The sequence below is a fragment of the Argiope bruennichi genome, chromosome 6 (genome assembly GCF_947563725.1).
Source record: "Argiope bruennichi chromosome 6, qqArgBrue1.1, whole genome shotgun sequence".
In the NCBI taxonomy this organism is placed as follows: domain Eukaryota; kingdom Metazoa; phylum Arthropoda; class Arachnida; order Araneae; family Araneidae; genus Argiope; species Argiope bruennichi.
The window spans coordinates 108,895,987-108,921,815 of record NC_079156.1 but is presented as its reverse complement, the minus strand read 5'-3'; the positions used below and the strand labels follow the sequence as shown (position 1 = coordinate 108,921,815).

At 30.0% G+C, this 25,829-nt stretch overlaps 2 protein-coding genes across 2 annotated transcripts in view; one reads left to right on the top strand and one right to left on the bottom strand.

Annotated features, from left to right (window-relative positions):
- The first annotated feature begins 2,308 nt into the window (after positions 1-2,308).
- On the top strand, positions 2,309-23,800 carry LOC129971405 (S-adenosylmethionine synthase-like). The gene is made up of 9 exons (XM_056085148.1): positions 2,309-2,593; positions 10,312-10,389; positions 12,031-12,153; positions 14,381-14,493; positions 15,164-15,307; positions 17,860-18,078; positions 19,237-19,419; positions 21,370-21,503; positions 23,440-23,800. The coding sequence occupies exons 1-9, from the start codon at positions 2,488-2,490 to the stop codon at positions 23,540-23,542; spliced, it is 1,203 nt and encodes a 400-aa protein (XP_055941123.1). The 5' UTR covers positions 2,309-2,487; the 3' UTR covers positions 23,543-23,800.
- LOC129971404 (dynactin subunit 4-like) overlaps positions 23,485-25,829 on the bottom strand; it is a 15,233-nt gene continuing 12,888 nt past the window's right edge. Inside the window, exons 13-14 of the mRNA XM_056085147.1 lie at positions 25,701-25,773; positions 23,485-24,228 (exon numbers count right to left, since the gene is read on the bottom strand). Coding sequence (XP_055941122.1) covers positions 24,094-24,228; positions 25,701-25,773 — 208 coding nt within the window. The 3' untranslated portion in view covers positions 23,485-24,093. The remainder of the gene's footprint in view (positions 24,229-25,700; positions 25,774-25,829) is intronic.

Below are 25,829 nucleotides of genomic sequence, written 5' to 3'. Positions count from 1 at the left end.
TTGCAGTTATACTAATTTATATTCGAACAGATGGGCAGACAGACCCCCCCCCCCCCCCCCAAATAGAGTCTACTCAAAATTCGATAGAAATCTTACAATTATGATGTAATACCAAATATACCAAATACCGTATACCAAATTTCATCCGTCTAGCTCAAATTATTTTTGAGTTATTTTTGCTACAGAAAAATAGGCATTTTTCTAAAAATGTGTTTTTTTGAATTCGATAAGGTTTAAAACGTGTAGACCGTCAAAATTTTTAGATTGAATTTTTTGACGATTACTATACTTTCTCTATACTAAGTATGCGAGTAAATAAAACATTTCAAAAAATTGCCAAAATGCAGGAAAAATTTGCAAGACTTTGAATTTGGTATCATTAAATAGACAAATTTATAAATTTTAAAATTTTGCAAAAATAACTTATATGCAATTATATTTTCAGATATCATAGAAAAACATTGCCTAATTTCTATTAAATTAAAATTGCAAAAAGAAAAAAAATCGCTCCGTGGTGCATATTCCTACTGTTAAAATTGTATCTCTGCTCAATATGGTAGCTACAGGTCAAATGGAATGCCCTTTAAAATGCCAACGCGCACACACGTAGTGACATACATGTTCCTTTAATACTAGAGGAGATTTCGAGAAAATTACTCTGAATTAGAACAAAATCAATTAGAAAAAAAAATATGTCCTCATTGATTCGCCGTGCTATCAAAACGTATATTATTGTTATGATAACTCCTTGATCTACTAAAAAGACATAACTTACAATGCGATTTCGTCAGTAATCATTTTAGATTCTCTTTAAATAATACCTTTTAATCACCTATATATCAATGTTTCCAAAACCAATTTTTTTACCTTCTTCCTTTATCGTCCATCTTCGAAAAAACTTTTAGACATTAGGAGTTACAATAAATGACATTCAAACGATTCTTTGTTTGTTTTTAGAATCAAATATCCTTAAATCATTGTTTTAATTGACTAGCATTTGTTATTTATTAAGCACAAAACAAAAAAGCTCATATAAATAAGTAACTATTTAAGAAGAATGAATGAAAACCTGTAATTTTTTTCAAAAAGACTATAGAATTTAAAATGTACTATAGCATAAAAGTCATACTTCAGTTCTTGATCGATTTTATCTGATTTCAGAAAATTGAAAATTTAGTGTTTTAATATCTTTGACATAATTTTATCTATCTTTGATTAAAATCTTACCTATTACTCAATGAAAGAAAAAGACTCGAGCAATACATGATTTTCAAAATATCCTTAGAATTCTATATGCGTTCATCGACATGATACATCCTATATTTCTTGAAATTGCTTATGTTTTCTTGTGAAGTAAAGCTTTATCTCCGCAAGGCATGCCAAGACACCTTCATGATTTCTGGCAATGTGACTCTAACAGTTTGAACAGTATACGGATAGAAATAATAATAAAAAAAAACATACGAATAGAAATAAACGTTCGAAATGGAGTGCATTCTAAGAAAATCTCTAATATATATTCATTTAACAACTATGGAAAATATCAAATACTTCTTAAATTTGGTTTTAGCAGTGTGATTCTATTAGTTCGAACAGCGCGGGATAGAAATCATAGAAAACAGCATACGGAAACATATAAAGCATAAGAATAGAAATAAACGCTCGAAATGGAGCGCATTCTAAAAAATTTCTGATATACATACAACTATTACAAATATGAAATACTTTTGTGCTTATTTAAATTTGTTTATTTCTAATGCAAAAGCTAAGGCACTATTATGGTTTTAGACCAACTGATTCTAACAGCATGGCTATCAACCCGTTCAAAAAACTCTAATATGCACTCATCAATGCAATACAACAAATATTTTTGTTTACGCTCACTTATGACGTACACAATAATACTGTGGTTTCTTTTTAGTATCACGATATTATAAGACGTAATATCACATACCAAGAGATCAACACGATTTCAGACTGTTTGATTCTAACAGCACGACTATTAACCTACTCTAAAAGCTAATCAGCATTCATCAATGCAATACAACAAATATTTCTTGCTTATGCACACTAATAACGACATAATATCATATTGTTCTGGTTCCTTTTCGATACTGTTGCTTTACATGACGTAATACAACATGCCAAGGCATCATAATGATTTCATGCCAGATAAATCTCAAAGACACGTGCAGTTCTTGAGAGAATTTATTCATTTTATTTTTCCGAGGCTACATACGAGACACGACGTGTTACTATACATCAGACGTGCTGATCCGATCGAGGTGCAAGACGATGAGATGGCAGAATCATTCGTCGGTCCCTCTGATAAGGTCGCAACTGTTTACCAGCCCCTGACGCAAACGTTCGATAAGATAAGGCAGAAAAACGCCTCATCACGAACGGACTCTTAAAAACTCTTTTTCGCTTCAGCTTCCGAGGTGTTATATAGCCATATTTTCCCTCTCTGACCAAACAGAGATCAATATGGTGCGAAACGCTCAAGACATTTGGGAAGATGGGTCCAGGGAGCAACACGGGGGGGCCGAGCCATTCCTCTTCAGTTCAGAATCTGTGGGGGAAGGACACCCTGGTAAGTTGATAAAATTTTTCAAAATAATGATAGAAAACAGCGCTTTCCAAAAACTTTCTTACTGTTGAACAATTATCGTTGAATTAAGACTATTCTTTTTACCGAATTCAATCTATGTAGTCTTTTATAATAATTTTTTTAGAGGTGAAAGTTTAAGAAATAATTATATTATTTTTTAGAATATGGATAATTATCGCACTGAATAACTTGAAATATATATATATATATATAAAACATGTCGTTATTTAAATGCATATTTTTTACCGTGCATTGAAGGAAGAAAGAAGCTTCTAAATATTTGTCGATCATGGTAATAAGATAAAAGAATATTAAAATTGAATTGCTAATGATAAGTATATTAATGCTTTTTAATTGGATGAAGAATAATTATCCATAATACCATGCTTTAAGTGCTGTAAACGAATATATATGAAATTAGCTTTTTTATTTTCTTATTAACAAAAGTTTTTGAAAAGAAAATACCCGTAATAAAAATTATTTACAAAATGGATACAAATGAATAAAATATGTTAAATAGGATAAATAAAACGATGTATAAAATAAATTATTATATAAGATATGATAAATACAAAATGGATAAAATATGATTTACTAAGTGTAATTGCAATAGTTTGCAAAGAAGAAATTGAATTGTAACTTAAAATTTTAGTTTTTAATCAGGACATTCTTTTCTTTGTAAATTTGTAGCGATGATTTATAATGTAAGTGTAGCCAGTCTTTAAAAAAAATATCCTGCGAATGTTATTGAGGAATGACTGCAGTTGTAGAAATCAAAAACAAGAAAAATATGTATTACTTTTTTCCGTCCAGAAGCTAACTATATCGATAAACTCGGAAAGAATCCTAATATGTAAATAAAGTTGATAAAAATTTAAAAAGAAAGTTATAAAATGAAAGCTTTGTTTTTAAATTATAGAAATATAAAAAAATGGAAATTTATTCACTTTGCTCTACGATCTGAAGCATATTTAAGATGCCAACCACGAATTTCAGGGGGGGGGGGACGTGGAATTAGAGAATTATTTGAAATTTTTTGAAATTAAAATGTTAGCATAAAAAATTAATACATTCCTAAGTAAAATATAAAATATCATTAATAAATCATTAACAACATTTACATCGTATTTGATAAACACGTCTAAAAAATTAAAAAAGAAAATCAACAATTAAATTGTTTTCACTTTTAACAACAATTATCATATATGTAATGAAATAGAAAGAAAATTATAATTAATCTGCAAGACAACTATTAAGCAGAATTTTTTTTTTAATTCGAAAAAAAAAGCAAAAGAGTTTTAGAAATTAAAAAAAAACTTAAAGCAGCATTAAAACAATGAACAACTGAACTTGATTTACTAATTCGATTTATTGATTATAATCAACGAATTTTCTTTAAAATCAATTAATAACTAGCTATCATTTTGTGGATTCTGGTTGAATTATTTTAGCTGTACATATATATGTGAAATTTCTAAGCAAAAACGTATGTGTGAACTAAGAGAGTGCTAATAATACACTAATTGATTTTGGTAAAAGCAATATTTGAATTTTTTTTGTCATTGTTTCGTAAATATAATACCATAATTCAGTGCAAATTTTGTACTTTGTTTTCAACTAAATTACCCCTCCCCCGTTTAATAAAATTAATTAAATAAAATTATTGAATTCTATAAAAATATTAATAAATTAATCTTTAAATGTTCAAAGTTCAAAAGCGTTGGGTTTATAGATAAGGCATTTTAAAATGTATGTGTAGAATCTTTTATCATTTTAAATTTTCGTTCCCTTCAAAGATAAATCTGTTACTTTCACATCGATATTTTTTAGATAGTTATTTTTTTTTATCTTACTTTCCATGAAATGAAGCACAGACGGGAAAAATTCGACTTTGAACTTAGCAGAAGGAGAGATTTAAATATCTGAATTTGAATCACATGACAGAACAGAGGATTGTAAAGATAACTGAACAAACTGGATATTTAAAAATTACTTTTCTTGGCCTACTATATTTTATGATGAATCGGGAAAATTTTTGTTTTATATTCGAATTAAATTTATAAGATTTATTATTTTAAAAACAAAAATGCAGCTTTAAAAAAGTGGTACCTACAAAATGTTTGATTAAAATATATCGGTAAAAATCCGTAGTAAAATTTTGATTCTCGGCATTGGAGTTTGAATAGGAAAATTTATTTAAAACTTCAGATCTTCTTATAACAATCAGCATGCTATTAAATACAATTTATTAAATAAATTATATTTTTTGAAAACTTATATAATTTTCTCGTTTTAAAACAGAAAAAATAGTTATTCATTTATAAAAATAATTTAAAGAGATTACATCTAATATTTTTGAAATAAAATAAAATTAGTAACTGCTTACAAAGCTCATCATTTGCATTAGTGTATTGCACCATGTCTGAAGGAAGGAAGGCTAATCACGAATTCTGATGCCAAAGTTTAAAGCCTTTATGGTGAGATTTATCATTTAGTGTGCATGTCAAATGGAGAAATTAAATGGTGCTGAGGAAGTTAAGTTTGTAACTCAAAAAACAGGCCCGAAGTAATGCATATACTTTTGATGTCATAATCATGCATTGATACTTGACCAGTCGGTTTTTCTCTCCTACCTCCATCTAGTTATTTTTTTTCTTTGCTTTATTCTGACCATTTTATTTTAATATTTGGAAGGAAAAATTCCAGCTTCATTTGAATTTACTTTTTTTTGTTTTACATGATTTTTTTAGCGAAAAAATTTTCGTCTGAATGATTAATGATCAATTACTGTTTTAGAGGAAGTTTTTATACTCTGTTAAGGTTAGCAGAAAGAATATTTTTAATGACATATTAGTGCACTGCAAAATAATTTTGTCGTCAAAATTAGCTGTATTTTCCGCAAAATTTCAGAAAATATTATTCCACAAAACTAATTTTTACTTCATTTCAAAATTTGAAAAACTTTTTAATCATATTTGTTTAATTGCCATATACAGTTTTTCTTTAATTGTCGCAATATTTTCAAAATATTTTTTTGCATAATTTTCAACAATAGATTTAATGGAATTCTAACAGTTTGATTTGGTCATAGAATATTTACTGGAGTGATTTTATATCATTTTTTGAAGCTTAGGATGAAGAATTTGCTAATAATTTTTTCAATTTGTAAGAAGAATCAGAAAGTGGATACGTATTATTGCAAAAGATAACGAGCAATTTGAAATGATCAGCACAAACATTTGAGTTTTTAATGGTGTTATGATGACAGAGGACTTAATTCCACTAAGAGGGCTCATTTACATAATGAACAAATGATGCTGGAAACTATTAAGATAACATGGTTTCAACATCTGTGAGAATTTGGTGCTTAAAACATTTTTTGAAGGAATCATGAAAAATCAACGTATACAAGTATAAGAGACATTTAATTGAAATTAAATACATCCAATATTTCCGCCGAACCTCTTGGTAGCCGAAGGTGGCTAATTTTAAATATATTTTGGTTGCATATGTATTAAATGTTGCTGATAGTATAAAGCACAAATGCAAAGAAAATCTTTAATGGCATGTGATTACATTAAACTTTGCCGTGTTTGTGTATGAGCGAGCTAGCATCAAAATATTCATAATTCACTCATATCCTGTTTGGGTACATAATTAAAACTCTTTAGCTCAAAGAAACATCTTTCTCACATAAAGCAAAACATTATAATTCTACCATGCATTCATTTTTTTTTCAGGTGTTTCGGAAGATACCAAACACTAATACATTCTTTTATTGTCTGTGATAAATCTAAATGGGAAGCTTCACATGATTTTTATCAGTACCATCTGCCCCACTTTGATTAAAATTACTCCGATAAAAACACTCCATCGTCATTTATTTTGCTTTGGAATAGGTACATAGGAAATGCTCAACCAACTTTTAAGAGCTTGAATGGCTTCAAATTTAATAAATTTTTGAGCAGGAAACAAGAGGATTGTGATTTTTTTTTCGTATATCGATACTGAATGGCTCATAAAACCTCAACCTCAAACTTTTATGTAAATTATTGCCATTTAGTTCTAAGTAATTTGACTATTTCTCACTAAGAATGGGATTTACAGACCGTGAAGGTCCCAATAAAGCTTGAGGGTTAATTATTACTTTGCATGTTGGCTTGAAAGGGTGATCATTCATGCATGTTTAAGCGAATCTTCTTAAAACAGTAGCGATGCGCATCGGTCTGATCGGTTTAGTAACCGCTAAATTCTAATCTGAGTGAGAATAAACGCGATAGTTAATATTTATATTAGCAATAGCTGTTTTTTGACAGCCAGCTTATTCTCCAGAAATATTGGTTATCCTGGCTATAAAACTATTAACATAAAATGTAATAATGCTCTATTTAATAAATTATATTAATACTAGTCGCCTTGGCGACCATCTTGTGATAACCAGCTTATTTTTCCGGAATATTGTTTAATCTGTCTGTTAAACTATTAATATGGAATATATTAATATGTATTATTTTATAAACATATATTCATCCTAACCGCCATGGCGACAGTCTTGTTTGCCTAGATTGTTGACTTTTCTTAGGTTGTTAAATAATTAGTATGGAATGCATTTAAAAAAAGAACAGTGGGAGTAGTTTTCCTAAAATTTTCCTGCATATTTTCTAATAAAGATGCTATAATAGTGGATATTTTGCATGCCATTGGTAACAGTTATATAATAGTTACGAACATTAAACTTTGGTGAGCATATAGCATTTTTACCGAATCTATCATATAATCCTTAGCGAGTTATTTGACGATCAATCTCTGGTAATCAGTTAATAGTATCTGAAAATTGAATGTGTGTTTTAGTCGAGCTTTCTTCAACTGATTGAAATAAAAATTTGACACAAAACTACACTTGTAGTCATAAAATGCCATACCAAATTTGATAAATTAAGTCATTGAGTTGTAGAGTTAAAGCGTTTAGACATTTCTGAGGGTATAAACCAATAACTGTCAAGCTGTTTTTAGATTTGGTACAAAATTTGGTAGGTGTCTGTACTACATACATGTATTGTTAATTGTTTAATACTATTATGAGTTTTTATATTTCAAATAAAAAAATTCTTATACTTCTTTGCAATATTATTACTTTATTGTTCAAAAAATTCTTACGCATATAAAAACTACATCATAACTTAATGGAAATAATTTACATACATTTTTCCATGCAATGAAATTTTTATATACACTTATAAAAAAGATTTTTTTATGGCAAAATTTTTTTAATGCACTTTACCAGACTATTCATATTATGACATTTAAAATATAAAAAAATATATAGAGATTGATTTTTCTTTGTTTGCAAAACCAAACACACATCGACACACAAACGCATGATTCGTCTTGTTGGACTAATGTTTCACTTTACTGGCATTTAAGCACTGGAGGCAACCAATTTGATTTTGAAATGACATGCAATCACGAGGCATAGATTTTCAACAATTCAATAATAAACGCAAAAGAATTAAAATAATTAATAGAATTAAAGCATTTCAAGTGTTCACGCAGAAAGTCTTCATCTGAATAGAATTTCAAGCAAATGATCATGTATACGAAAATATTGAATTACCATCAAGTTGATACAGACTCAGAAAGATTACTTTAAAAAAATCTTTTTCGAAAATCTTGTCTTGCCAAATGCTTTTGAAATTTTATGATTAAGGATCAAGGAGGGTTAGTTTAAAAAATCTCTTTCGAAAGGCCAGCCTTGTCGCACACATTTAAGAATCTTTTTCGAAGATCCTGCCTTGCTAAATTATTTTGAAATTGTTTGATTAAAGCCACAGAAAGGTTAGTTCAAAAATTTTTTCTTCGGGTATTCTCTCTTGCCAAATACATTTAAAATTTCTCGATTAGTTTTCAAGAATCTCCTTTAAAAAACTTGCCTGCTCAAGAGCATTTGAAATAGATTATGTATGGAGCCATTAACTCATAAAACTAATAAACTCAGTTGTATATCCTTTTTCTTGTAGCTATATTGGATTGAGATTATTTTGGCATCAAGTAAACGATTTCAGTCTTAATAATTTGTTTGGTATTTTACAGTAAACTATAAAGTGAACAAATCTCTTGAATTTCATTACTGCCCATTGAGTTGGAAATTTTTTCTTGATATTTATAGAAAAAAAATTTGATTAGACTGAAAGGTTCAGGAAATTTATTTCTGAGGAGTATTCTTTCCCAATTGACTTTGCATAGAATATGACTAGACTAATATGGTATAATATTGATAAATTAGCTTGCGAGAAAAATAATAAAAATATTTTTAAAAACATACTATTTATGCCACTTTGATTTCTTATTGCTTTTTTCAGAAAATTTTGATAAGTTACTCACTTATTGTTCAGGATATTTTGAAAATTTCTCAATTTTATTTATATATTGAATTTTTTTTTTCATTCTTTCCTCCTTTATATAGTGACATTGATTGTCCGACCATACATAGAAGCAAAAGCAAAATTCAAAAATTATGGTTTCTAATTATTCCTTATTGCCCACACATACTAACTACATAATAATGACTAAATTATTATCGCGAGAAATAATAAACATATCTTCATAAAATATTTCAGATTCTTTTTCGTCAAGTCACAAAAACGAAATATCTTTTTTTTTTCTCTTTTTGTGCTTGAGTCAGATAATTAATTTCGTGTAACTAACATTTTCAAGGATATATTTGGATTTTCATCTGATGAATGATAATTTTTTCCTACGATTCTACTTTCTGTTATATGTAGTATAGAGAAAGTATAGTAATCGTCAAAAAATTCAAGCTCGAGATTTTGAAGAATCTCCACATTTTAGAACTCCTTGAGTTCGAAAAACAAATTTTTGGAAAATAACCATCCATTTGTCTGTCTGTGACAACGATAACTCAAAAATGCTTTGAGCTAGACAGATGAAATTTTATATGCGGTCTTTATATAAAATTTGCAGATTTTTGTCAAATTTTGTCCAAAATCTGAGAAATCCTGTCCAAAAAAAGAGGAATCTTATCCGATCCTCTTCGATTATAAGTTAACGCGATAAATACAGAATGTAATGAATCTAGATAGATAAAATTCAGTACGTAGAATTAACGTCTATAGTCTAGACACCTATCTAATTTGGAGCCAAATCCATCAAGGGGTGGACTGCTTGTCGCTCCGTACTTTTAAAAATACTGAAACGCGATAACTCAAAAACGGGATTATTTAAAAACATCAAATTCGGTATGGAATATCTGACTACAAGTGTAGTTTTGTGTCAAAATCATGTTAGTCGCTTGTGAAAAACGTGCCTCAAATATTAATTCGATTTTTGGATATTATTAACCGCATTCCAGGGATTTATCTCCAAATAACTCGCCAAGGATGACAGATAGATTTTAAAAATACTAAATTCACGCCAAAGGTTAATATTGCACAACTACTGTATGCTAATGCTGTGCAAGGTATTCTCGTGGCAATGTCTTTGTTACGAGAAAGTTTTGTTTTTACCATTCCCACTGGTTTAAGATAAAAATGTTATTATTGAATTAGTATCGTAGACATATGAAATATTTAAATCATTAAAATAATTGCAATCTTTGGTGAAAAATTTATAAATTTTGCTTCTCTCACTGTTTATCCATTTGTTTATTTTTTCACTTATTCACTTATTCTTTTATTTTCCAGACAAACTCTGTGATCAAATCAGTGATGCCGTCCTAGATGCTCATTTGAAGCAAGATCCACATTCTAAAGTAGCCTGCGGTAAGTAGAACATGCATTTTACACTAAAATTTTTTTTATCTTTATGCTCCTTTTAATGTTAAAATCATTAAAAATTCTGGTAATCAAAGGGAAATATTTATAGTATTGAAAGATTTTAAGTAAAGCCCTTTACAAGTTTTATTTCATGTTTTCTGTGCAATGTTGCGTTTGCTAAAAGCCGTTTATTTTAATATTCTTTTCTTTTTATTTCCCCATTCACCAAATAGACAGAAAAAAAGATCTCGATATATAAAACTTGATTAGGATTTTCACAAAAACAATAGATTTGCATCAAATTTTGGATCAAATCAGTAAACCCTGTTTGTAAGTTCGTCTGTGTTTAGAAGAGGATAATAACTAAAGAAAACGAACTAAATCGTTATGAATTTTGAATAAAGTTTTATTTGCCAGAATTGTAGATGCCAATGACGTTTTCGAACAAATGCATATGTTGACTAATTGTCTGTTGGTTTGTTTGTTCATATGTAATCGTTATAACTCAAAGTCGCAGCAAGCTAACTGGATGAAATTTGGTATGGGGTTTAGATACCGTAATTTTGAATCTGTGGCAGACTTTTGATACAATAGGTAGAAGGAAAATGATCAAATATGCAAAATTTCTTTTGTAATTTTGATCGCAGTAAGCTAATTGGATGAAATTTGGTATGAGGTCTAAACAGTTCAAATGTAAATCTGTGGCAAATGTTTGACACAATAGATAAAAGGAGAGAGCAATAAAATATGCAAAACTTCTTTGACTATGTAATGAAACTGAACTTAAAACGCATAATTTTGAGTGAAAAATACTTGAGAGTTGAAGAGAGATTAATCGCGCTATGTTTTGAATGCATCATAGTTAGCCGACAAATTTATACATATACTTGTCTACATATTTGTTTTGAAACGAAACGCTACATTTTTCTTGGAGGGGGGTTGGGTAATGCAGAAGGCGGCTGAAGGAATTAGTGATGAAAGAAACAAATGGCTTTTCTGTGTTGTTGACGATAAGAAAACGCTTATAGTTATCAACTAGTTCTATTTCTGGCTGATTTTAGTTTTCATGATGAAAATAAAGAGCAATACCATTCTTTGAAACTGGTTAAATTACACATATCCCTCTACAATCTCTAAATTTCTTTATAATGTATGCCTTTACTAATCAGAATTATTTCAAGGATCCATAAAAATGAAAACCAATATAAAATAATACTTTGTTACAATAATAAGAATAAAGTTAAACCATTCTTAAGAACTAAATACGAATGCTTATTAATGTTTAATAAAAATGATAAAAAGCAATTCCATTCTTTGAAAGTACTTAAATTACATATATCTCTCTAAAATCTTTAAATTTCTTTATAATATATGCCTTCACTAATGAGAATTATATCAAGGATCTATTCAAGAATTTCAAGGATCCGTTAAAATAAAAACCATTACAAAGTAATAATTTATCAAAATAATAAGAATAAAGTTCATTTTAATAAGAATAAAGTCAAACCATTCTTAAGATCTCAGTACGAATGCTTAGTAATGTCCCAATGAAAATGTACAGATAAGACATATAAATGATAATTTACATTCTTTTTTCTCTTATCTTTTTTATTACCATTTAATAATACATATTTCTTGATGTTACAGAGACAGTTACGAAGAACGGGAAAATCCTTGTTTGCGGAGAAATCACCTCATCTGCCAAGGTAGATTACGACTCTGTTGTCCGAAATGTTCTGAAACATGTGGGTTATGATGATATAACTAAAGGTAATAAAACGTATTTATATATTTTTGTTGATACTTATATTGTAAGCAATGGCGGCTTATACATGTGAAAACGTGGAAGGGTGTGTGTGTACCCACTGGTGGATTTCCGAGTAGGCAGTTACTTAGGATTGATTGTTAGGGGGATCGCCGCAGAGAAATCGAATAAAAAAACATTATTAAACCAATAAATAAATTTGTAAAAAAAAGTACACATATTTCGAATAAATAAATTAAAAGAATATTAATTTTGTTGTGTATAATTAATCAGGCTCTAATCCGTTTCATAATATTCACTTTGAAGCCGCTCTTATAATACAAACCATAACTGACTATGATGACGTCAGAGACAGCGTACTCTGGTGCCTTGTGGCGCTATGACTCAGTTCAGTTCAGGCGACGGCATGGGCTGCATGCTATGATCCCTGCTGTTACATCTATCTTGAAATTATTCCAAAACTTAGTATGTGAATTGTCAGTGTGTAACGTAATTTGTAAATAAATCACTGTTACACTAATTTAGACTTTTTACTGAGCGCCTTAATGGTCCCACAACTTAGTTATTACAGTATTTATAAACAATGAATGTCTGCCTAAATAATATTATGTATAATAACATTGTGTAAATGTCATGCAGTCATGATACGTAATAAGTAAATAAGTTAGAGTATTTAATTTTCACAAAGTTACTAAGAGTTACACAGAGTTACTTAACCTTTGCCTTAACCTTACTACTTAATCTTTGACAAATCATTAACATGTTGATTAAGTTAAAAATATATTGAAATGTGAGATAAAATCGAGCAGTTTGTGAAACGAAGGGTCTTATTTTGTACACTCTCTAGTGCCTCAAAATTCATTTTGATTCGTAAATCAATTTTGGCTAATTTAATTATTAGATTTTTGGCTGATGTTGTAAATTTTAACAAAGAAATTGTAATTAAATAATTATTTATTTTTTATTTAAACATTAAATTACAGTTACTTTTCTTTGCATTTACGTTCTCTTTTATAGGATTTTATTCAACTATGGTGTAGTAATGAAAAACAAACATGAAACTGCAAATATTTAAATACACAAAAAAGGATATTACACATTTATTTACGAAAAAAATTAATTGTACACAATTTTTGAAATAATATTTATTTATTAATAACTCTTCCTCATTTTTGTTTAATTATTTTTTGCTTAAATTTCAAGCTAGCAAGAAAAAAAAAATTCTGCATTACAGAAATCCTCCTCGGGATAACATTTTCCTATCTTCACAAACTATGAAGCAAAAAGAATACGATTTGTAATTACGCGTGGACTGTGTGAAAAATCTATTTTGTTTTCGCTCTCGTTGCATAGTTCCGGAATATTGAAAGCTTTAGAAGGATTATTTTTAGATTGTTGTTAAATTCAGATATCACATGCAAAATTAATTTATTAATGTTAATTATTAAATTAAATAAATATTTATGAATTTTAAAGAGTTGGAAGCGTTAGAGTTCCCCAGTGTCTATACAGGCAAAATAGCATACGAAACAATATATGCAACATATCCAATTACTTTTATTTTCATTTTCTCGGGCACGAATATATGTAGGGAAAGCACTGAATAACTGATATTTGAAACTGTATTTTATCTAACAGATAACAGATTAAAATAATATATTCTAGTATCAATATGCTGGGCCACGGTGGCCTGGTGGTAAGGTCTCTTAACCGGAGGGTTTCGGGGTCGAGACCCAATTACACCGAAGAACCGTCGTGTAAGCGGGTATAGTGCACGTTAAATCCGTTGGGGCTATACGTCCTCCCGCTAATGTGGAGTAGAAGTTTGGAAGGGGGTGCCAGCTCAGGCGTCTTTCTCGTCATCTGACCGCGATTCAAAACTATGAGGTCCGTTTCAAAACAGCCCTAGTGTTTGTTTCAAACGGGACATTAATATAACTAAACTAAACTAAATCTAGTATTAATATTTTAACAGCATTAAAAGAGATAATATTTAGTCATTGCAAGATAACCAAATTGATAATAAAACTCTCACTATCTGAGAGTTTATTTTATATCCATACATTTAATTAATACAAAATGTCAAATCTAAAAAGTTAAACTTATAATCATTTACAGCTGCTCAATAAAAATTTGAAGATTTTGCACAAATTAAATCTTTATATCGATCGATAATATTATGTTAAAATCATTTTTTATAGATACTTTTAAACACGCTTATTTTCTTTTTAGGTATTGACTGTAAAAGCTGTGAAATTGAGCTGGCCATTGACGAACAGAACCCTGAAATAGCCAATGGTGTTCACAAAGACAAACATGAAGAAGAAATTGGAGCTGGAGATCAGGTGAGAAGATATATATATATATATATATATATATATATATATATATATATATATATATATATATATATATATATATATATATATATATATATATAGATAGATAGATAGATAGATAGATAGATAGATAGACAGACAGACGTAATTCCAAAAATACATCTTTCGGACTCAGAGAGGTATGCCTCATCAAGATTCGTCAAAATCTAGAGTTCAAACTTTTTAATAGTTACAATGTTTTCGTATACATTTTATTCGAAAAAGTAACCACAATCTGATTAACCCCAACTCGCTGGAAGGCTTGAATGACAGGACCGCCGCAACAGGAACACTGGCGGAAACTGTGGTTGAGTTCTAAGGGCCATCACCGCCCATGTTATAACTAATCCCTAAGGAAGTGCTTACCGTCATCGACGAGAGGAGCCAGATCCCCCCCCCCTTTTCGTGTACCCACAAGGGTGGCGAGAACCAACCATCATGCCAGAAGCTTCTCCTCCTCAATTACGAGTCCCCCCCCCCTCCATGGGAATATTCGAAAAAGTAAAAAACAAAAATATGGAACTTTGAATAAACTAAGAATGTTTTCAAAATGGCTCTAATATTTTATGTTATTTTGTCGGAAATGATAGTGAAAATAATTTATTTTAATATTTAATTGCTCTATTATGCTTTACAGGGCCTTATGTTTGGCTATGCAAGTGACGAAACAGAAGAATGCATGCCTCTTACAATAATGCTGGCTCATAAACTGAATTCCAAACTAGCAGAACTCCGAAGGAATGGAACATTTCCCTGGGCTGGTCCCGATACCAAATCGCAGGTTAGTGCACGTTTCAAAATATTTTTTGATAAAATTTCTTGCAATACATGCAATTTTTTCAAATCTAGATTTGCTATAGTAAAAAAAAGCACTTTTTGATCAACATCTGGCTAATTTTATATATTATTTTCAAAATATTTTAATTGGTTTCAAAGCTTATAAAAAATGCCACAACCTTTTTCTGAATCATCAAATATTTCGGAATGAATTAGATGTTGTAGAAGATAATGAGAGTGCAATATGTAACTACGATTCATGCATCTAGAGATGTCTGAGCGACAACCGCTCTGCATATTATCTCCAACTAAAATATATTTAGGTCAAATTTGGTAGCTAAACGGGCACGCGCGCTTGCTTCAACTGGTTAAAAGTGAATACTTTTTAATTACTTTTCTCATTCTTTAATTCGAAGGTAAATAATTATTAACAACTACTTCGTTATTCATTTTAAAGTAGATCCTCGATTACATATAATTGTTGATTTTATGAAAATTACCAATCACCTTTCGAAGAATGCGGATTATTTGAATGATCTTTCTTGCAACAGCATGAAGAGTAGGAATTAAGGTTAAATCTTAATGACAATCGATGGCCACAGTGCAACTCTTCTCATTAGAAGTAAGCTCCATCAAGAAAGTGGAGGTAATTTGACCCCAGAGTTGTAATATATCCGCCCGAGAAATAGGAACTTAATATTATATCAGCAGTTTCTTATTTTCATATTTGAAGCATTCAATTCCTCAGGTGGAAACTGTAATAATTAACTGCAATCGTTCTTTTTTTAAAAAAAAACGACAAAATTTTTCATATTCTGCACATATAACAGCGTTAAAATATGAAATAAATATCTTTACATTTATCATAGAATGTGAGGTTACGAACGTTCTAAAATAGAGTTTCTCTACATATTTAAGAACAGAATCATGAAAGAAAGATAATAGAGGCCTCGTGGTTTAATAATAGTATCGTCTGGTACAAGTTAGACTTTAATGTCTAAATTTTAGTATCCAAAAATCAGTAAAAAGAAATTCATTCCATCAAACTTTAAATGAAATATAGGTATATATATCATGAATTCAATTTGAGAATATATTTCCAAACTCACAGGTGGTTATCAAAATAATGGAAATACCTCAGATTTATAGAGTATCCTTTATTAGTATGGTGTATGACCGCCTTTAGCATGTAATACAGCTTGAATTCGACTAGGAATTGATTCATGCAAGTGTCGAAAAGTGTTTAGAGGAATATTGTACCATTCTTCCTGGAGATATTGTGAAAGTTCTGGGAGAGATGCCGGTGGAGGATATCGATTCCGTATTGAACTCTATAAAATAGACCATAATGGTTCAATTATATTGAGGTTGGGTGACTGTGCGAATCAAGGCAAAAGTTTAACTTCATCCTCGTGTTCATCAGACCATGATTGGACAAGTCTCTCACTGCATGGATAGGTGCATTATCATCCTGGAAAATTCCATCTCTTGCCGGAAACAAAGTTTGCATCATAGGATAGACCTGGTCAGCTAAAATTTCTCTATACTTCTCCAAAGTAATCCTTCCTTCCAGGGTTACGATTGGTCCAACAGAAAACCACGACATGGCTGCACATATCATGATAGATCCACCTCCATGCTTGGCAGTTGGAAGGAGACAATTACAATCATACGCTTGTGCAGGTGTTATATTGTAGGGAAAAGTGTGAAACACGATTAGTCAGACCATATTACTTTCTTCCCCTTATCAATCGACCAGGTTTTGCGAGTGTGACAACACTGTATATGACGTTTACCATTAACATCTGTGACAAGTGACTTGGGAATTACTGCTCTGCCATAAATGTTCTGTTTATGAAAGTGCCTTCTTCTGACTATAATTATTGACACAGGAGAATCCAGATGGGTATTGAGCTTTCCGATCACTTTTGCTGCAGTTCGCTTTTTAGACGTTACAATCGCTTTAATATCCGTCGTTCTCTTTCACTGAGCTTCTCTTTCCGCCACTATTTTGAAATGCCGAGCTTATCTTGCCGCGCTGTGTGTATGTTGTTATGACTTTAGACGCCGTACCTCTAGAAACGATTAAACGTTAAGATGTTTCGGTCACACTTGCTCCAGCTAGACGGGGTTCTACAATTTGGCCTCTGAAAATCTAAGAGATTCGACAATTTATGCTTTTGAAAAAAAATCCAAGAATTACAGAACTTAAAAAACTAACACACACTACCAGAATATATATTGCTATTTATAAAAAAAACCGGTGGCTATTATTATATTTTAATGCTTATGAAGCGCATTCAAAAATGTCACTTTCATTCGCAGGTGTTTCCATTATTTTGATAACCACCTGTAATTCATCTAGAGAAATTTTTTCTATTTGTATGAAAACATTGCAGTACTCTTCATTTAAAAGAAAAATGTTTATTATACTATAAAAAGAAAATAAATTCAAACATGTACTGGGTTGCTTTGCTCTTCTGTTGTATATGAACCAACAACATATTGTTTCTATGTATTTATTTCACAAACCCACGTTTATATTGGTCTACATAGGTAACCTGTGAATATGTGTTCGAACACGGAGCTACTGTTCCCCTCAGGGTCCACACAGTCGTAATATCCACACAGCACACCGATGACATCACTCTGGACCTCTTAAGGGAGGAAGTCATGAACCGAGTGATCCTGGAGGTCATACCCAAGCAGTATCTCGATGACCAAACTATTTATTATATCAACCCCTGTGGACGCTTCGTTACAGGAGGACCTATGGTAAGTCAATTTATTTAGCAAAGAAATTTTAATTCAAAGCAGGCAAATCAAAGAATGAGCCTAGAAAAGATTAAAATTTCAGTTTTTTTAGTTAAAATTAAAGCAGCCATTAAAAACATTCATATAATTTGATTAAGCTGTGTATTTTACTATTGCGATTTCTGAACAAAAAAGGTTCTTCCATTTTGTGAAATTTAAGCAATTGGTATTAAATGTGGTTGAAGATCACATTTTTAAGAACAATAAAAATCAATTGGTCATTTTATTCCTTTCTGAAATGCTGAATTTCTCATAATATTTCTACTAAATATTCCAAACTATGTAGGGATTAAGTTAATAAATCTTCAAATTTCTTCTCCTAATTATTTACAGACAGGAATATCTTAGTATAAAATGCCTTACAATTCATTACGCATTTTCGAAGAATGGAAAATATTGTAGCGTTTTAACTGAACTAAAGAAAGATGCTACTTAAGAAGTGGCATAGTGAGAGTAACGGATGTCTGAGTATAATAGAATTTTTTGTCCCCAGTCATTATCTGCGGCTTAATATATATATATATATATATATATATATATATATATATATGACACCTTTTTTTTCACCCCTTCGTAATATTTCATTCAAAAAATGATACAAAAGGTCTAATGCTTTGAGTCGATGGCGTCCCATAAGATTAGACTCCGTTAGATCAAAATCTTCACACTTTGTGTCCTAGTCGCGACGCCATTGAGCTTAATTGGGATGCATAGTTCCGTTTGTCAAGTAGCTAGTAACACATTTTGACAATATGGAAACTAAATCGAAAATTAATTTTCTGGTTTCTTACAAACCCAATGTCATAATCTCTTTCAAGAAACATATTTTGAAGCTCCATATCTCGAGGCATGAAGCGAGTGTCTCTAACAGCTGAGCGAGTTACTACAATTGCATGTGACAATGACATCATATGAATTAACTTAATTCTTAAACCGAATTCTATACAAAATTTGTTTACCCTTGATGACCTTTATATAATATTACTAAATCTTACAACACAGTCTCTTTAAGGATGAGTCTGTAGCACTTACTGAATATTGGACTCTCCTCATTCCGAAAAGCAAAGCCCACGTGTGATTCAGAGCTGACAGCTAACATATTTTACTTGTTCTTTACAGGCCGACGCTGGGCTCACAGGCCGCAAAATCATCGTTGACACCTATGGAGGTTGGGGTGCCCACGGAGGTGGAGCCTTTTCCGGTAAAGATCCCACCAAAGTGGACCGATCGGCAGCCTACGCAGCCAGGTGGGTGGCCAAATCTCTGGTGGCTGCTGGTCTGTGCAGAAGATGCCTTGTCCAGGTAGAGTTTTTGCTTTTTTCTCAAATAAATATGTTAAATAAGCTATTTTTCAAAATAGACAGAATTTGCTTACACTTTGATTTTATTTTTATTTAATAGACTCATGAGATTTCAAATTTGATTTAAATAAAAGGTTCGCAAATAAATAACTGAATTATCATTCATTCTATTACATTAACAAAATTGATAGAAAACTGATTTTCTTTATATAAAAAAAACCGGCTATCGTTTCGTTTTTTATGAAATGAATTGCAAAGAGTTAATTTTAAAAGTTACTTATACATGTTTGGCGTTATAATTTAACTATCTTTGCCTTTATGGTAAAAAGTTCTAGACGTCTTATCAGCTGGTAAAACTATCGAGCCCACCGACTGCCTCTTCATGTAGTCGGCCTGAACGAATCAACCATTGAGTAAAATAAAGGAGAAATTGGCCTCCTAACAGCGATGCAGTTCAAGAAGAGTGAGGAATGTCTTTGAGGTTTGAGCGAGCAATAATAATATAATTGGCAATTTTTTAAGTTTAAAAGTATGATATAACTAGCAGAGGTGGTCTCCCCAAAATTTTCTCGCATACTCTCTCTAATAAAGATGATATCCCAGAGAACGCCTTGCATGGCATTGGCGTACAATAGTTACAAAATATTAGATTTTGGCATGATTATAACATTTTTACTGAATCTGTCGTGTCATTCTAGGCGAGTTATCTCTGCCATGTAGTTAATATATGAAAATCGAATCTGTGTTTTAGAACGCGTTTCTCCCAACTGATTGAAACAGAAATTTGACACAGAACTGCAATTGTGCTTACAAAATCCCATACCAAATTTGATATATTTAAGTCAACGCGTCTTTGAGTTATCACTTTTACATGGTTATGAAAGGTACAGACCGATATTTGGTCAATCCTTGATTGGATTCGGATCAAATTCGACAGGTGTCTAGACTATAGAGGTTAATTCTGTGTACTGAATTTTATCTATCTAAATCTCTGTGTTCTGCAATTATCATGTTAACTTTTAACCGAAGAGACGGACAGACAACTTCTTATGAACAGATTTTTCTCAGAATTTGACAGAAATCTACAAATTTGGTATAAAAACGGTATACCAAATTTCATCTTGGATAAAAGCTTTTCCGAGTTATCTTTGTCACACAGACAGACATTTTCTAAAAATGTGTTCTTTGAATTCAGGGAAGTCTAAAACGCGAAGATTCGTCGAAATTACAAGTTCGAATTTTTTGACGATTACTAAACTTTCTCTATACCATGTATAGAAGAAAGTAAAAATATTAATTTCTATCTATTTCTACAACTTGCTATTTTAAATAAATGAGCATCGAAAGATGTAATATTTATGTGTCTGTAAATTTAGTATTAATATATTTTCAGTGGCGATATATTTTGAACAGACTTTACTGGTTTTGGTAGCTTAGTTTTGTTAAATGTCCCATTTTGAATCAACTTTAGGATGTTATTTTGAGAAAGAACTCAACATTTTGAATCGCGGTTGTTTGATATTTGAACTGACAACTTTCTCAAACTACCGATTGGCCATTTGATCTATAAGATTGGATTTCGCATTCACCAGGTCTGCATACACACTAGATCTTTAGTGGAATAGGGTTTTGAATATAGAATTTTTCAACCCTGAAGCCAGATAGATATCCTTCCCCTATGCCGTCGCAACCTTTGCAATTTACAAAGATACATTAATATAATGTCATGATGCTAAAGCACATTAAATTTTTAGTTAAAATGTCCCACTTTGAAGCTTCTGAATGTCCGGAAAAATTCGGCTACATTGTTTGCTTTTTCATTTTTTTTTATTTACCACAAACAGCACGATTACATATTTGCGATATGTAAGAATATGATTAAACATTTGCACAACTGATGAAAAAATTTATCTTAATTGAAAAATAAATTAAATGTTATTTTCTCTTTCAGTTATCATACGCAATAGGCATTGCTGAACCTCTGTCCATTTCAATCTTTTCTTACGGAACGTCAGATAAAACCACCAAAGAACTACTACAAATCGTCAAGGACAATTTTGATCTAAGGCCAGGAAAAATCATAAAGTAAGTATCCATTGGAAAATTTAAAATACTAAATTTATAGAAATAAAAAATAATAACATATTAAAGACCAGATGAGTTTCATAAAAATTGAAAGAGAGAGAAAAGAAAGAAAAAAAATCAAAATAGTCTTAAAGAAAACAGATTGTCAAAGGTTTGTTGTTTCTATTATAACCACTAGCGTTTGGGAAGATGCCGGGTAAGATGAATGCAAATAATAATTTATCTCATGTTTTTGAAATTACATATGATAAAACAGTAGGACCACTATGCATTAGACACCATTCATCTTTGTTATGGCATTGAATTCAGAAATACAGGGTGTTCATTAATTATTGTCGGGGTTTCTGTACCTCATAACTTTCGAATAAAAAATATTACGCAAAAACCGATTACATATTCATAAATTACAACTCAAAGAATTTTATTAATGATATTAAAGTGTAAAGCTTGCACAATTTGCACTTTGTACGCATTCAGCTGAAGGCGATTACATATTCGTAAATTACAACTCAAAGAATTTTATTAATGATATTAAAAAGATTAATGAATTTGCACATGGCTGCCCTTCGTGGCTCGTAACACATCGAGACGAAATTCGATTTCCCTCCAAGTGTCCGAATTATCCGAAGGAGGATCTTTCTTGTACGTGGTCCTGAAGCGACGTTGAGTAGTTATGTCAGATTTAGTTTCGAAAAACCACAATTCACATATTGCTTTTTCTTGCATGGTCACCATTTTTATTTCTGACGTCATAATTACCCAGACTGCAAATGTGCTAAGATCGCATTGTTGCCACGTAAAATTCTTTGAGTTGTAATGTACGGATACATAATCGCCTTCGGCTGAATGCCTAGAAAGTGCAAGCTTTACACTTAAATATCATTAATAAAATTCTTTGAGTTGTAATTTACGAATACGTAATCGGTTTTTGCGTAATATTTTTTATTCGAAAGTTATGAGGTACGGAAACCCCGACAATAATTAATGAACACCCTGTATATATTTTACTTGAGCATTATATACTCTTTAAAACATAAGAAATATTTAAAGATTTGGGAAGTAACGCCAAAATATGCATTTCTTATATATATTTTTAAAAATAAAAGAAGAATTCAAAGGCTTGATTTCTTTTTTTTTTTTAATTATTTACAGCATTTTAAATACTCTATAGTAAACTGAATGGAGTCAATTTAATTCTACACAGCAATAACACACTAAGTGCAATTTTCATTACTGAATTTGGAATCAAAAAAAGGTAGTTATTTCAATGATTGTAATCCACACTACATTTATTTTATCCAAAATGAATTACAAAATTTCAGCATTACTTATAAAGGTTCAGGTCTAATCCACACAATATTCTGCAATAGTAATAATTTTATAACATAATATTTATAGGCCATTATAATATTCTGAAAATCATGCGACACATAATTAAAAATCATTCAAAATGGCTTCACAAGACAAACCGTAGCATTTCAAGCTACTACATAACTACTATTGGGCAGTAGGTGCTCACTAAAAAACTGTTTCAAAATTTTAATCCGATTTTTAATTAATAACCCATCAAAGTTTTAACATTTTCATGTCATAATTCCAATGCATATACCATTTATAAGCATTTCAAAAATTTTTAAAAATAAATTTCCTAGCGATTCCAATTTTATTTCCATGAAAATATTTTCTGATTTCCACAAATTAAAAATATTTAAGTATATTTCATAAAAACGGCTTTTATTGTTTTAATTACTGGAATTTTTCTCAAGCAAGTTGTAACAAAATTAAATACATTTTTAATATGCTCATTATTTCTACTATATAACTAAGAGTAAATTAAAAAATAAAAATATATTAATCAAGCTTTAAAACATTATAATGCTAAGATGTTTCAGATTTGATGCTTGACTTTTACTTAATTTTTATTTTTTATTTTCAGAGAGCTAAAATTGCAAACTCCCTTCTACCAGAAAACCTGTGTCTATGGTCATTTTGGAAGACAAGAATTCCCCTGGGAAGTCCCCAAGACTTTGATTCTATAGCAGTGCTTAAAGAAATTTCATTAATTGTTTTTATCAGTCCTTAATTTTTATATTGTTTTGTCTTTTATGAATGTAATAAAATCTGCGTATAAAGCTGCAGTTATATAGTCTAGTTATTTAAGAACACTTTGAGCATTTAAATTGACCTCCTGGAAGACTCGGCCAAATTTATCTTTGTTAAAGATTTGTGACATGTTGTGCTTGTATATTTGTTTACTGTGAAGTCAGAAATAAAATATGCACTTTTATTTTTGTTAAGCAACTTCTTTATTTATGATTATAACATTGCTCACAATATGTCATGCATAGCTGATTGTTTATAAAGTTCATTATAAATGAGAGGCTACGAAAATTGCACATAAAAATATTAAGTAAAAATATTAAGACCAGTCAGAATTTACAAAATGTATTAGATTGATAATTAAAACAAATTTATAATAATTTGATGAAAGCTATCAGATAGCAGTAATTCCAATTATCAGAAAATGTATAATAATAATAAATAGCATATATATATCATTGGTTTTTTTTTTGCCTGGAAACAAGAGGTATTACACTTCTCCAACAACTGTGCCTAATCGTATTTTCAGAGTATGAGTCAGCCAGACTACTTGCGGTTCTCTAGGTTGTTCTCCAGGTAATGTAACTACCATATTTATAAAATCATGCTTCATTTTAAAAGACACCTGGAACGAAATTTCTCCCAATATTTATAATTTACAACTAAAAATGTTTGCATTCATTATCATTTAAAAAGTATACTGAAGAAAAAAAAAATCAATAAATATATAGTTAATGTAAAACTTTTATCTGCAAAACAATTTCATAAAAGTGGTAAAAAAAAAATCTATGAATAAATAGTTGGTATATAATAATCATTTTTTTAGCACTGCAGTTTGACTTAAGCTACATGAAGTCACTAATAAATAATTTATTAAAATTCTATTTAAACTAATAAAAAATAAAGAGCATGCATTTGATAACAAATATAACTGGTAACTAAAATTTCATTATCCATATTTTTAAAATAATCATTTTTAATTCATCAATATTTAATATTTTAACTCAAATGATAATAAAATTTGAATTTTATCCTGATCCATTATTGAATTTTTGGAATGAAAAAAAAAAATAAGAACAAACAGTGATTAGCTAAAATTATATCAATATTGTAGAAGTTTTAATTGATGACAAAATCAATTCCAATTCAATTAAGAGAAGCATATAAAATAGGTAATAAAACAAAGGAAGTTTCATATTTGTGCATTAATAAACACATATGTTTCAAAGCGAAGTACTTCAAGGATAATTTATTTAACTCTAAATGTGAGAATTTCAAAAACAAAAGGTGTTAAAAAAACAGTAATAGAAGATTAAAAGTTGGAAACTTAATAAATAAATTGGCCTTAAATATACTTTTTTGCAACTTTAGAGAGTGGTTGTAAGTAGTCTAGTGGATTAAGACATTGGTGAGGAACATGAATCCGAAACTGTGAGTTACGAGTTCTATTCTCTGTCTGTCCTCTAACAGCATTATAAAAAATTGGTAAACTGATATGCATTTTGTCAATGATCCCACCCCCACCTATGGCCAGGAAAGCTTCTGGGTGGGTGGGTGTGGGGTCTTTCAAGTAAAATACTAATATAGAACAATGTCTACTGAAAGTTCTTCAAGAAGTCAATCGATTGTTTTAAGTTTTGTTTAAGGTTATTGTTTTAAGGTTATTTTGATTAATAAAAAATGTCACTTCTTTTCATACCAAATGGGATTAAAACCAAAATGAGTACTTTTTGACTAAAGTTATAAAGAAATTTAGGTCTAATCAAAAAGTGGTAGATAATTGATAGTTACGAAATTCAGTTAACGCTTGTTATTAAAAAAAAACATTATTTATAAAATATGAAAAGTAACAAAATTTGATTACTTTTCAGAGTTTGAAAAGTAACAAAAGTCATAATAATAAAAAGCTTATTTCTCCTTTTAAAATATAAACAAAATGTTGATTAAGTTATAATATCAAAAGCTTCACATTTTTTAAAAATGCTTTTATAATTAAATATCCTTTGTAAATGCAATAAATAAAATGTTCACTTATTCAGCAAAATTGATTCACTTATGCTATTATATAAATAAAATTTTTAAAGAAAAAATACTTACAACAACATCTTTGGTAGAAGGTACGAGTGAAAACATAAAGCCCAATTTATTTGCTTTTCGAAAAGTCACAATGCTGTAAAATTAATAAAGAGGCACATTTTATATTCTTAAAAAAATTGCTGTAAAAAA

What these genes read in the sequence shown, in the direction of transcription:
- LOC129971405 (XM_056085148.1), top strand. Translation starts at nt 2,488, where the DNA reads ATGGTGCGAAACGCTCAAGACATTTGGGAAGATGGGTCCAGGGAGCAA. An exon ending in TGTGGGGGAAGGACACCCTG is followed by an intron (nt 2,594 to 10,311) that starts GTAAGTTGATAA and finishes TTTATTTTCCAG; the next exon opens with ACAAACTCTGTGATCAAATC. An exon ending in AAATTGGAGCTGGAGATCAG is followed by an intron (nt 14,494 to 15,163) that starts GTGAGAAGATAT and finishes TATGCTTTACAG; the next exon opens with GGCCTTATGTTTGGCTATGC.